We start from the raw sequence: 13,948 nt of genomic DNA, 5'->3' as shown, positions 1-13,948 counted from the left end.
TTTTCCTAGTCAATGGAAACTAGGTTGGCTTGTTCCCATTTATAAGAAAGGTGACCGCACACTAGCATCAAACTACAGAGGCAGTTCTATTATTTGTGCGTGTTCTAAAATCCTCGAGTCAATAGTCCATTTATCTGTAATGCCTTGTGTAAAAAATTATATTTCTACGGAACAACACGGTTTTATGCCCAATCGCTCAGTGTCCACCAACCTAATGTGTTTTTTGTCTTCTCTATATCACTACCTCTCTAGTGGTAAGCAAGTAGACACTATCTATACCGATTTCAAAGCGGCATTTGACAGTATACCTCTATCATTACTTGTTGCTAAGCTTCGAAAATTAGGTTTCGGTAGCTCTATATTGCCGTGGTTCAACTCCTATCTTGAGAATCGTTCATATGCAGTTAAAATCTGTGGCTCTTTCTCTGAATGTTTTCTTAGTTTTTCGGGTGTCCCTCAAGGTAGTGTCCTTAGTCCCTTACTGTTCATTCTCTTCCTCAATGACTGTACTTCGATCCTTCCTCCTAACGGCTTCTTGCTATATGCGGATGACGTTAAAATTTTTCTTCCCGTATCTTCTACAGCTGATTGTCTAGTCCTTCAATCCTGGCTCTGTAAATTCTCTACATGGTGTGCTGGTTCTAACGGTTTAGTCCTGTGTCCTGAAAAATGTTCTGTCTTGTCTTTCTTCCGATCCTCTACAAGTATAACTCTTGCTTATAGTGTTTGTGATACCCCTATTCCCCGTGTGTCCTTGTCTAAGGATCTTGGCGTCTTCTTTGACCCGAGTCTTTCTTTCAAGGAGCACACGGACTATGTCATCAACAAGGCCAACAAAAGTCTTGGTTATATTTGTCGCATGTCCACTGAAATTCGTGATCCTTTTTGTCTTAAGTCCCTTTATTGTTGTTGGGTCCGTTCCGTACTAGAATATGCCTGTGTAATCTGGTCTCCTGTCCAACTATCTCTGCTCCCAAGGATTGAGAGGATCCAAAGACGTTTTACAAGGATCGCATTTCGTAGGTCGCTGGGTCATCACTCTATTCCGCTTCCTTCGTATGACGATAGATGCACTCTATTAGGCCTTGCCAAGTTGGAGCACCGCCTCTCGGTCGCTCAGGCTTCTTTCGTCGCTGGCATATTGCTCAATACGATTGATACTCCCTCACTTCTGTCGCGCTTACATTTGTATGCACCTTGTTGCACCTTACGTTACCGTATTCGTCTCCAGTTACCTATATGTCGCACACGTTTTGCTCGCAATGAGCCTTTTGTAAGAGCTATGTCGTCTTTTAATAGTACTTCTGATCTGTTCGATTTCAACATATCCTATCCTGTCTACCGATCCCGTCTTCGCTCCTTTTCCGTACCATAAACTCCTTCCAACTCCTTCGTGAATAATTGTATACTATAGTCAGTAAGCACTAGTGTTGGGAATTTCGTTAAAAAAAAAGAACGGAACGGAACTTGTTCATTTTTCAAAAAGAACGGAACGTGAGCCTGGGGTGTAAAAGAACCGACCCAGGGCTTAGAAGGCAAACTGTCATCCAGGGAGGGGGGGTGGGGGTGATTTTGTTACTTGTTAAAGGACATGAAAAGGCGTTTCTTCAATCTGAAATCATATCTGACACCAAATCTAGATGGGTTCAACCTATACCCAGTAAGCTGTACCAGCTGTACTAATATAAAGCATGCATTTATTATGTAGCTTTTTTTAAACTTTTTAGATGCGACGACCATTTTCGGTCAAAGCCTTCCTGTACCACTAATAGGCTTGGCTATCAGTAACTTATTAAATGCCCATAGCAGGATAATCATCCCAGCGTATGGGGGCACGATCCATTCGAGGCTTTTACCCATGCCGATGTTATTGAGTGGTACGAGTTGAAGATTGTATCACGAGATTGACTAATTATTTGAATTTCACTTACTATTTAAAACAAATAGTTTTTTTTACATAAATCGTTTACAAGATCACGGCACTCAAACGGTTGTCGAATGGAACAGAATGCTTCGAATCGAATGGCCAAATATTGGAATCATGCCGAGTGCCAAGATCAAGTGGATATCGTGGCATAAAAAATAAATATATTTTATTTTTCGTTATTCATACTCGCATATTATAATACATCTTTTCCAACCCGTTCTGCCATATGAGTACATATTTTAATTTAATAATAGTTATTTGTCTAGTTAAGACAAGCTAAATCATAACAAAAAGTATAATAGATGTTACAAATTGCACCATAATACCAAATGCAACACCATTTTTGGCATCACGCTTATCACGATTTTTGTAAACGATACGCGACGAAGTGCGATGAATATTCCTGTAAGCATGGGAGAGTGCACAGGCAACACATACTGTGTGCGAGAAAGAGTGAACAGTTATCTTGCATGCAGCAAGCAACAGCCGGACAAAGCCGGTTTTTTTAAAGAACGGAACGCACGAACGATAGCACCTTGCTAACAATATTGAAGCGGCAAAGACCGGAACGGAACGGAGTGAACGGAAAGAACGAATTGAACGGAACGGAATAAACGGAAAGAACGGAATGAACGGAACGTAATGAACGGAACGGAACGATGTCGTATAAAGGATCGGAACGGAACGGCCTACATAAAGAACGGAACTTTTTTGCTAGGTTCGAACCGGAACGGCCAACACTAGTAAGCACTATTGCTGTAACCCAACGTGGCCGAGCAATTAATAAAATAAAAATAAATACATAAATAAATAACTAAATAAATAATACTTTGACTGCAGTGGTTATTTTTATTTACCGGCAATAAAACAACAATAGTTGATACATACGTCTTATTCTTTGGCTCAACAACAGTTGTCGGTCAAGGCCTACCTGTACCACTTGTGAGGTTGACTTTCAGTGACTTTTGGATTATCCCCCATAGCAGGATAGTCAGTCATACGTATGGTGGAGTTGATACATATCTTTGAATATTTTGTTTAATAAATCATATGCTGAAATTTATATACAAATACTTATATACCAGGTGTCGCAATAATAAAATAATATAAGACTGCTTAAGAAAACGCTTGTTATTTAATACTTAATACTACTACGGGCGAAAGAAAGAATGCTGTTGCAATAGTTTGCAACACCAGGGATTTCCAAACGTTTCATCTCGTGGGCTGCATTCCTTGGTAAATAACTAGTCACGTAAATAACGTAATATTTTACCTCACCTAACTTACCTAACTGATGGGCGAAGAATAGTTAGACATATAATATTATATTAAATTATCAAAATAATATAAAATTTATTTTCTCTTAAAGGCAACAGCGGCCCCCGGGCCGTAGGTTAGACATATATTACATACCCATATATTACATATATTATACCCTGCTATATATTACATGCCAAATAGCTAGTATACACAGCATTTCTATTCCAATCAATCACTACGTCACTCCCGTGCATAATGTTAGCAGGAATTAAAGAAAAGCTAATACAGTGGCGGGTATTAAACAGGTAAACAGAGATAAAATAAGAAGAAAAGTTTTTTAAGTAGAATTGAAGCTTCTCTACTTATCCTGGAGGAATCAAATATTTGTCAGTATAGTGTGACAGTATTTCCTTTTTGAGTGTAAAAAAATCGGTTTGGTGCTTCACTTAAAAAACATTAGTCTTGAGGTAACTATCAGAAAAGGGGAAAGGAAGTAGAAGTTTTAGGGGTAAAAGCGGCACAAAACCATACAAAGAACCATAAATTACCTATGTGCCAGATTTGGATCAAATCAACGTTGTTGTTATTGTGTGATTAACAACTGTTCATACAGATGGTAATAGAAACGCTCGTTTTTAGTTATGAGATAAAACAATAATTAAAAAAAATGTTAATTTAGAAGATTCAATAAAAAATAAATTTAATTTGGTCACGTGTATTGTAGCATGAAGAGCTGACTTCATCGTCGTGCTAAAGTCAAGCGACAATTACCACTAAAGCATTTTAAAAGTTCAATGTTATCATTTCTTCGAATGGAAAAGCCCTCAATTCAAAAATATTTTTGTAGCATTTCCGTGATAACAGTTTCATATGATTGCCTGGGTTTTCCCAATGACGGTTTACGTTACCCCAAATATATTCCATAAAATGGAATTCCCCAAAGTTTTTGTTTCACTTTATTCTTCTTCACTATCGGAAATCGGCGCAACTTTGCTATAATCATACAACGCCACATAAAAACCATGTGGCTGTTCATAAGGTCACGAATATTAATGGTGATAACTTCCATAGGCGCTGAACATTGATGGGTGCAAACATGCTGGAAGTGTTGTGTACTTCGAGGGAGATGAAAATAGATGCACTGCACATTTCAACTTCCTTTATCTAGGCTATGACATAGTATAATACTGAAATGTACCCGGGCCAACGAGGACTACACACTGGCAACTTTAACTTACACTTAACCAAAGGGGAGCTTTATAGTGTAGTTAGAATTTTCTGAAGTACACAGAAACAGAATATCAACCGGATTGAAAAGCAACAGAATATCAACCGGATGAGAAATGTCAATGTAGGAAGCAATCGTTACGAATGCTAGCAACAAAAAATGGAAAAAATATGGGGTTCAGGATGTTACTCCAATGCATTCATAAACAATCCAGAAAACCAAGAAACAATCAATCAGCGCGTTGAAGCATCCGGAAGTACATTGTACCTTCGTTCCGCTTACTTTATATTTTGACAGTTTGGTGGTTAGCAGAGAGCAATTCACAGAAACAAAGGCAGTGCAGATACGGGTTAGAAAGTATGTAGGTGTATACTGTTCCAAGAGATTTTTCAAATTTGAAGATGTGCGATGTGTAGTACAATAAAACTCTTTTAAGTCCGCGTGGTCGTTACATCTAATTACATTAGGAAATGGATCGATAACCTGGACGAAAAAAAAATAGTCAAAAGAGGATCACATGGTGTTTTGAGATCATTTTTGTATCATTTCCCTTGCTTTTTATCTATAAACATAATAACCTTATATACGCACGGTGTTTATCACGCCAACTTGTACATGGTATTTTTGTAGCAAATAATCAGCCCTCTGCTATTGTTGGTTTAATACCAGTAGAACTGCAGTATTTGATTGTGTAAGCAACAATACTATAATCACGCTCCAATATTCAGACAAGGTATTTTTTGGATGTGATTTTAAAGAAGCATAGGCTTTATTCTTATCAAACGGCATGAGTTAATATTTGGGAACGGAAATTCCCAAAAAACAGCACCACAGCACCACCTATAGGGATGCAAACCACCCGTGTTTCAGTTTCTTGGTGGACAGCGTTCAAACCATACAAAAAATTGCAGAATGTCTAAATCAATCATGTGGAAGTGTATTAGGTCACGAATATTAATGGTGATAATCGTCATAGGTGCCGCTCAAGGGTAGGAACAATCGTGCTGGAAGTGCTGTGCAAGTAGATGCATTGGAAACTGCAATTTGTCATTTCATTTTCTAGAGTACTAGTCGTGGGTCCGAAATATATCCGAGCCAACCAGGAATACACTCTGGTGATCAGCAACATTAACTCAAACCAAACCAAATTGGACTTGATAGTGAAGCTAGAAGGCGAAACTGATAATGGTTTAAATGTGTTGAACGTTACCAAGACTTTCGACGTGCGACGTAATATGAACCGAATGATCAATTTCAATGTAAGAAGTGACAATACTGTTTGGTTATAAGTAGCAAACCTTAAGCCAACCTTCGATCCTTTGCAGATGCCCGAGAATCTTGCTGAAGGGAACTACAAAATTACCATCGATGGACAGCAAGGCTTCAGCTTTCACAAGGAGGCAGCGCTGGTGTATCTCAGCAAATCGATATCGGGGTTAATACAGGTCGATAAGCCCGTATTTAAACCTGGCGATACGGTGAACTTCCGTGTGATCGTGCTGGACACGGAGCTGAAGCCGCCAGCGAGGGTCAAGTTGGTTTATGTAACTATACAAGATCCTCAGCGCAATGTGATTCGCAAATGGTCCTCGGCAAAACTGTATACCGGTGTGTTCGAGGGCTATCTGCAGATAGCGCCTACTGCAATGCTTGGAATCTGGAATATCTTGGTGCAGGTGGAGGGAGAAGAGCTTGTGTCAAAGACGTTTGAGGTGAAGGAGTATGTGTTGTCAACGTTCGACGTGCAGGTCATGCCATCGGTGATTCCACTGGAAGAGCACCAAGCTGTGAATCTTACAATCGAAGCGTACTATCACTTTGGTAAGCCAGTGCAGGGAGTGGCCAAGGTGGAGCTTTATCTAGACGATGAGTTGATAGATCAGAAGAAAGAACTGACTGTGTATGGAAAGGGTCAAGTAGAGTTGCTGTTATTTGGTAAATTTGAAATGTACGAAGATCAGCAGGATGTACGAGTGAAGGTGACGTTCATCGAGCACTACACAAGTAAGTTTCCAGCTCATTACCACTTAGAAAACTGTTAGTGATGTCTAATATTCTTTTCACAGATCGTACGCTGGTGAAGCTGTCACAAATAACGATATACAAGCATGCGTACCGAGTAGAGTTGATCAAAGAGAGCCCTCATTTTCACCCGGGAATTCCGTTCAAGTTTGTGCTTCAGTTTACACACCATGATGGAACACCGGCTAAAGGCATTACCGGGAAGGTAGAGGTATCCGGTATAGGATTCGAAACGACAGCAACGAGTGATAACGATGGATTGATTAAGCTCGAGCTGCAAAAAAATGAGGATATCGAATTAATGCACGTTAGCGTAAGTGTTTCAATTTTTGTTGATTTGATGAATTATAATTATAAATCTTTACTCATTTCGCAGTTTGTAAATAATAATGATGGATTTGTCTTTGAACACAATGTTGACAGAGATGTATTCGCTACAAATGCTTACATTAAAATAGAGCTGAAATCACCGTGAGTAACGACCAGCTACAAAGTGAAACAGGCAGTGTAATGTACAGTATAACCAAACTTGTTCTAGCATCAAACTGAACAAAAATATGCGCTTCACGGTGACGTGCACGGAGCGCATGACATTCTTCGTGTACTATGTTGTGTCAAAGGGCAACATCGTCGATGCAGGCTTTATGAGACCAAACAAGCAAAAGAAGTACTCGTTGCAACTAGACGCTACTGAAAAGATGATTCCGAAGGCGAAAACCCTTGTCGCTACCCTAGTGAATCGTACGATGGTGAACGATATTGTGGATATTGATTTCCAAGGGTTTCGTAATAACGTAAGTGGCCATTGTGTTAAGTATCTTGTTTGAAGAATTGCGTATTCGTGTTGTATGAAAACAGTTTGATTTAAGCATTGACGAGCAAGAGATCAAACCGGGACGACAAACCGAGCTGAGCATGTCTGGACGCCCTGGAGCGTACGTTGGGCTGGCCGCGTATGACAAAGCCTTGCTGCTGTTCAACAAGAACCACGACCTGTTCTGGGAGGACATTGGGCAGGTGTTTGACGGGTTCCATTCATATGACACAAATGAATTCGACCTGTTTCACGTAAATAAAAGATTTTAGCATAGATACCTTAGCGAAATTTTTAATTTTTAAAAATTTGCTTCGATTGATTCGTATTTTAGAACATGGGCTTGTTTGCCAGAATGGATAATATTATGTTTGATCAATCCAATGATAAATCGGCACGCAGTGGACAGCAGGCGGACGGAACAGTGTTTAGGAAACAGTTTCTAGAATCATGGTTGTGGAAGACTGCGATCATTGGAAATTCCGGTACTCTCAAGCTGATTGAGGTTGTACCGGATACAACGACCACCTGGTATCTGACGGGCTTCTCGATCGATCCCGTGTACGGGTTGGGTATCGTTAAGAAACCGATCGAAATCACAACAGTGCAGCCGTTTGTCGTTATGGAAAGCTTGCCGTATTCGATCAAGAGAGGTGAGGCGATCGAGATACAATTTATTCTTATCAGCAACCTTCAAGAAGAGTACACCGTTGACGTGACGCTGTATAATGAGAACAACGAGATGGAGTTCCTCGGACGTTCGATTTCAAGTAAGTATCAAAGGGAATAATGACAATATAATACTTAGCTTCACCTTTTTATTCTAGACGTAAGCTACACCAAATCGGTGAGTGTATCTCCAAAGGTGGGAAAACCTGTATCATTTCTAGTGAAAGCAAAGAAGCTCGGTGAGATGATGGTTCGTGTGAAAGCCTCTATAGCCATTGGACTTGCAACGGATGCACTGGAGAAGGTGATACGAGTTATGCCAGAAAGCTTGGTACAGTCAGGAGTAGAATAGTTCGGATTTTTCATGGACACGCACCAGAATCGAACGTTCTTGGTGAATCCGAACATTGATAAAAAGGCCGATAATGGATCGATAGCGATCGAGCTTAGAATTAATCGTGAGTATTCAAAAAAGAGTTTTGCTCCCAACACATTAAAATCAAATTGTATCGTCCCCGCAGCCAACTTACTGATTAAGGTCAAAGAAAATTTAAATGATCTTCGTACTGTATCGCCTACATGTAAGAATGTGATAAGATTGGCACTTAATTTTGCTGTCGCTGATTATCTGATTGCATGTGGACCCAAAGAACAGAATCTTCCCGAAAATGCCGTCGATGCGTTGAGTAAAGAATATATGTTGCTAATGACTTGCTTGAATTCGGATAGTTCATTTGATAGCGTGCAGAATATTGTTAGCAATATATTTTACACTGCATTTGTAGCCAATACGCTGGATACTGCACCCAAGAATGTGCGCCAGACAAGTAATGTTAAATTAGAGAAAGCATTTGACTGGCTTGCCTCTCGACAGCAACGTTTCGGAAGTTTCAGAGAAATCGAATCCGATCTGCACTATACACGTAGTGAAATAGCATTGACATCCTACGTATTGGCATCAATGCTAGAGAACGAAAGCGCCAAAGTGAAGCACGCTGTGGTGATAGAAAAGGGCATGTGGTTTCTGAGCAATCAATTCGATTTAATCACAAGCGCAAATGATTTGGCGATAGTGACCTATGCGATGATGTTGTACGGGCACTGGCGAAAGGACGCTGCGTTCGAAAAGCTGATCGATATGTCAACCATCACAAATAATGGAGCGGAACGATATTGGAACACGTCGAACAGCGTAGAGGCAACGTCTTACGCTTTGCTATCGCATGTGTTGGTCAACAAGTTGCTAGCAGCTTTGCCAATAATGCGTTGGCTAGTGAATCAGAAAAGCGAAATAGACAGTGTTTCTGGCCAAGAAACTACCTATTTGCGTCTCAAAGCACTGTCCAGGATGACAAAAAAGATATCTCCATCCCGGAATGACTATATGGTACAGCTAAAGTACAAGCAAAGTACGCGATTGTTGCGTTTTGATTCATACAGAAATATGATACAAAACATTACCACACCGCAAGACGTAAGGAAGATTAAAATAACAGTTGAGGGTATTGGGGTTGGGCTCCTGGAGGTGATGTATAAATACAGATTGAATCTCGTGAACTTTGAGCATCGATTCCAGCTAGACTTACAGAAACAGAACACAAGCTCCGACAACGAGCTAAGGCTGAATGTGTGTGCCAACTATATCCCCACTTTGCGTGACAGCCACTCAAACATGACACTAATCGAGGTGACATTACCGAGCGGTTACGTTGTCGATCGCAATCCGATCAGCGAGCAGACGACGGTGAATCCGATACAGGTAAGCATATTTGAATGCTGTAAATGGAGGATACTTGGAGCTACCATTTAATTGCTTGGAATTTTATTCACAGAACATGGAAATTCGTTACGGTGGCACTTCAGTCGTTCTGTACTACTACAATATGGGCACCGAGCGTAACTGTTTTACCGTGACTGCGTACAGACGCTTTAAGGTCGCATTGAAGCGTCCAGCGTATGTTGTTGTGTACGATTATTATGATACAAGTGAGTAGTAGTCATAGATTGGCTATGGAATTGCATAGGGATCGGCTATGGATTTGACACTCGTTGCTTTTTTAAATTATTTACAGATCAGAACGCCATCAAAGTGTACGAAATGGACAAGCAGAATGTATGCGAAATCTGCGACGTTTGTGACTGTACCACCGAGTGCAAAACATAATTTAAGCAATTTTTTTCTGTTGTTTTGAAGATAAGCACCAAGTCGGGTGATACATTTGTATATTTCAAAAGTTGTTCAAATAATTATTCAATAAAAATATACCAATGCTATTATATACCAATAATATCTTATTACCACTTATAATTAAGATATTTTTTACTTGGCAATGAGCATATTGTTTCAGATAATTTGAACTCAAAAATGAAAAATGAAAAATTATTTAAAAAAGCATGAAGCGATTGACAATCAACAATAGAGGACACAGGAAGAAATATCTTCAAATCATCGGCAAATAGAAGGTGTTCATCAGCAGGTAGAACATTAATACCATCATTCATGTATTATTTATTTTATACTACTTTGCGGAACTATAGCGCTTTTGAACAATGACACGGTACTCTTTGGAACATGGCGGCTGGTTAGTATAATGTGTCAGGTTTGCGATGGAAGGCTTAAAGGCTTGTTAAGAAATTATACTTGCTAGAAATAGGGTAACTGTACCAGTATTCGGCAGGGTAACTAAAAACGTGTATTTACGCAAAAACGCGTTAAAAATTGTCTGAACACATACTTTTTTAACTAGAGATATGCTCATTTGTTGTTTTTTTTTTATTCAGGAATAACGGTCCAAAAAGGCCGTATTGTTTATAGGGGAAGGTAGGTAAAGACGGACACGTTAAGGGAAATGGTAAAAATCTAGGGATATATAAGTGCAACGACCATGAAAATGTGCATACATTATCTTACACTCATGTTTTATCAGAAAATGTTTTAAAACTTTTAAGTTTCCATCGATTTTTGCGGTTTTTTCATGAATGAAAAACATGTTTTTTTTCGTGCAGTTTTGAAATGTTCGGGTAAGACGGACACCTGATATGGGAAAGATGGACACCATGAAGGGTAAGATGGACACCTGTAGAAAACGTTAGAAAGTGAAGAGTTTTACAGTATTTTAACAAATTCTATCGCTTTCCACGTCCTGGTACGTTTATAAACCAATTCTTGGTCTATTGCAACGGCGATTCATTCAGCCATGAATTTAGGAATTGTAAACGGCGCTTGTAATATATCGTAGAATGCAGCATCTAAAGCATTATTGACATATCGCGCACTTACAGCTGACGTTGCTCCAGCTTACAACAGTCTAGAACTTCCTTTTAGGAAATTACTCCGCAAAAAGTCCACGACCCCGGTATTTATGACTTGTTAATAGTTTAATCCATTTTCCACCATGTCAAAATTCAACATTTGATTTTTGTAATCCCATAGAATTTCTCATCTATTCCTGAACAATGTCGTATAAATGCTTCATCTTTTTATTGCTTAAAGTTGTCGAAGTCGTGACAAGATATTGGATTTCGTGAGGCGCCTCATCAGCGTCGAGCGAGTAATAGCATAACGAATGGCTACTATTTTGACCGGTGTTTCATTTCTCGCTTGTTTCAATACTATCTCTAGTTACTGATTGATTTATAGCATCGGAATACCCTTATTTAAGGTATTTGAAGAAATATATCCATCACCAATTGATATAAGAAGTAAAAAAATCAATAAATTTGGTGTCCATCTTTCCCTACAACAAGGTGTCCGTCTTTCCCGCTTTGATGTCAGAATGTTTAAACCACCAGAAAACAATATTTTGTATTGCTTTTATCCTCGTTCTTTCGCCAGTTTTTTCATTAATGATCACGACAACTCATTCACGAAATAAAACTTCCGGAAAAATAAACAATACAAGTTGTAGAGCTTAAGATCCGTAGTAGTCAAATTAGATCCACAAGGGTGCACATGATTGAAAATTTGTTTTGTTCGTGGATTTAACCAATTTTATATATATTATGCCAAAAATGTTCTCAAATGTGTTGTTTTACCTTCAATTTGGATTCTACATTGTTGAATTACTCGAAAATTACCTTTTTCATGCATTTATGAGAAGTGTCCATCTTACCCGTAGTGTCCGTCTTTACCTACCTTCCCCTAAGCCTTATTATGAAACGCAAACATCTTTTCAAACGTCAGACAAAGTTGCCTTTGGTATTATGATATTCCGTTTGTCTTTCCGCTTGGCTCAGAAAGACGTTTAAAAATCGATGTAGGCTTGTCGTGAAACGGAATCAGTGTTGTTAATTGTCGACATTTTTTTATGATATCCGCAGTAAGCGGGTGTCAAAATCATTTTTTGATCATAATATTCATGGTTACCATGACACGACTTTCCAAAAGCGACAATCATTTGCGCATTGACAATCAATGCTTTTGCGATGACATGATTGCAAAAAATGTAGAATGAATGTCATTTGACATTTTTCAGTGAGAATCCAGAACTGCTTAATCGTGCATTTACCGATACTTAGCCATTAGACCACTTGATATTTTCACTCAGTGAACCAGGAAAATGGTGTTCTCTTACAGGAGTATAGAAATTCTCGCGAAAACACGAAAAAAGGACCCATTTTCGATGAAGATCTAGTTCACTTGAGGTACGGCAAAATCAAAAAGTCAAATGATTGTAGCAGAAAAAATATCATCATGTCAAATGATATTTTTTTCCGTGATTGTCGAATGAATGCGTGGATCTAGAATGCGATGCTTCAAAAAGAATCATTTTGTAAAATTTTATGTCGACGACTATCACCGTTCGCAACACTGAACGGAATGTCCAAAATTTGCATTACCTAAGCCAAATGGAAGCAAAAATAACTCAAGCGACTTTCTGTCATTTGATTGCTACGGAAATTACTAACACCAGTAGAAAATCGCATAAAATCTTAGTATAGAACGAAATAAATAAATAGGAGTGTGTTCATAACAGACAGAATACCTTTTCAAGCAATATTTAATATTCGATTTTTCATGGAAAATGCTGAAGGACGTACTACTAGAGTACAATATGAAAAAATGGTTGATATGATGGAAACTGCTCCAGACATCGCCAGAGCATTGTTTAAAGGCGATCAAACCCGATTTTGGACTGACTTGGCGGAAAATCTAAATGCACTAGGGCCGCCAATCAGACCCTCTGCCACATGGAAACGTGTTTGGTTTGATTACAAGTGCGCTGTAAAGAAAAAATTGCGACTTAAAAACAATTCCATTCATGCAACTGGTGGTGGGCCGTGCCGCCCTAAGCCTCTGAATGAGTTGGAAGAAAGAGTTTCAAACCTTACCAACTTAAAATTAACAATAGTGGGCAATACGGGCAAATCACATGGCTACCATCCACCGCCAGGAGAGATTAATAATAACCAGAGCACCGCCAATCATAACAACAACACAACAAGCAACAATGAGCAAACAAATAACGATGGGGAGAATCAAGAGCCGATACCCTTACGGATCGGTTAAAGTGCTACTCAGCCAAAAACATTCAGAAGAGGTCGAAAGCGAAAGAATACCGAAGAAGTCCTTAAAACAAACAAACAAATGCTTCAGATGATGGAAAGAAGCATTCAAGTTCAAGAAAGGGCTATAAAAGCTCAATAAATGGCTACAAAAGCTCAAGAAGAGTCTAACGAGCAATTGAAAAATGTGTCTATCGTATTAACAGAAATAGCTAAATCGCTAGCTAATAAAAATTAAATTGATGTAAAGAAATTAACTCATATAGGGTAAATGTACCAATAGTGGTGCAATTTGTGGTGGTACAGATGTATTTTATTGGATTTAAAGTGTCAGAAACGACAATTTCTGAATATTTCAATACATAACAGTTGGAATATGTTTTATCTTCGTAATCAAAACCATTTTTACCATAAAACACATCGAATCTACGAAAAAATACATATTTTTGTGATTGCTTCGTTGTACCTATAATGGTGGTATGGTTCCTATAGTCGTCGTATTGTGTTCCTATAGTGGTGGTAA

General features: G+C 38.9%; 1 protein-coding gene across 1 annotated transcript; it reads left to right on the top strand.

The window, feature by feature from the left end:
• The first annotated feature begins 5,372 nt into the window (after positions 1–5,372).
• On the top strand, positions 5,373–10,107 carry LOC120955517 (CD109 antigen-like). The gene is given in 12 exon segments (XM_040376455.2): positions 5,373–5,404; positions 5,479–5,674; positions 5,741–6,419; positions 6,482–6,750; positions 6,814–6,908; positions 6,976–7,231; positions 7,296–7,505; positions 7,586–8,021; positions 8,079–8,378; positions 8,442–9,679; positions 9,753–9,906; positions 9,993–10,107. Coding segments are annotated over 12 exon segments (3,957 nt in total). The 3' UTR covers positions 10,085–10,107.
• Positions 10,108–13,948: the final 3,841 nt, after the last annotated feature.

The sequence above is a fragment of the Anopheles coluzzii genome, chromosome 3 (genome assembly GCF_943734685.1).
Source record: "Anopheles coluzzii chromosome 3, AcolN3, whole genome shotgun sequence".
Lineage (NCBI taxonomy): Eukaryota > Metazoa > Arthropoda > Insecta > Diptera > Culicidae > Anopheles > Anopheles coluzzii.
The sequence above is the reverse complement of the archived record's forward strand: the minus strand, read 5'-3'. Positions and strand labels throughout refer to the sequence as shown.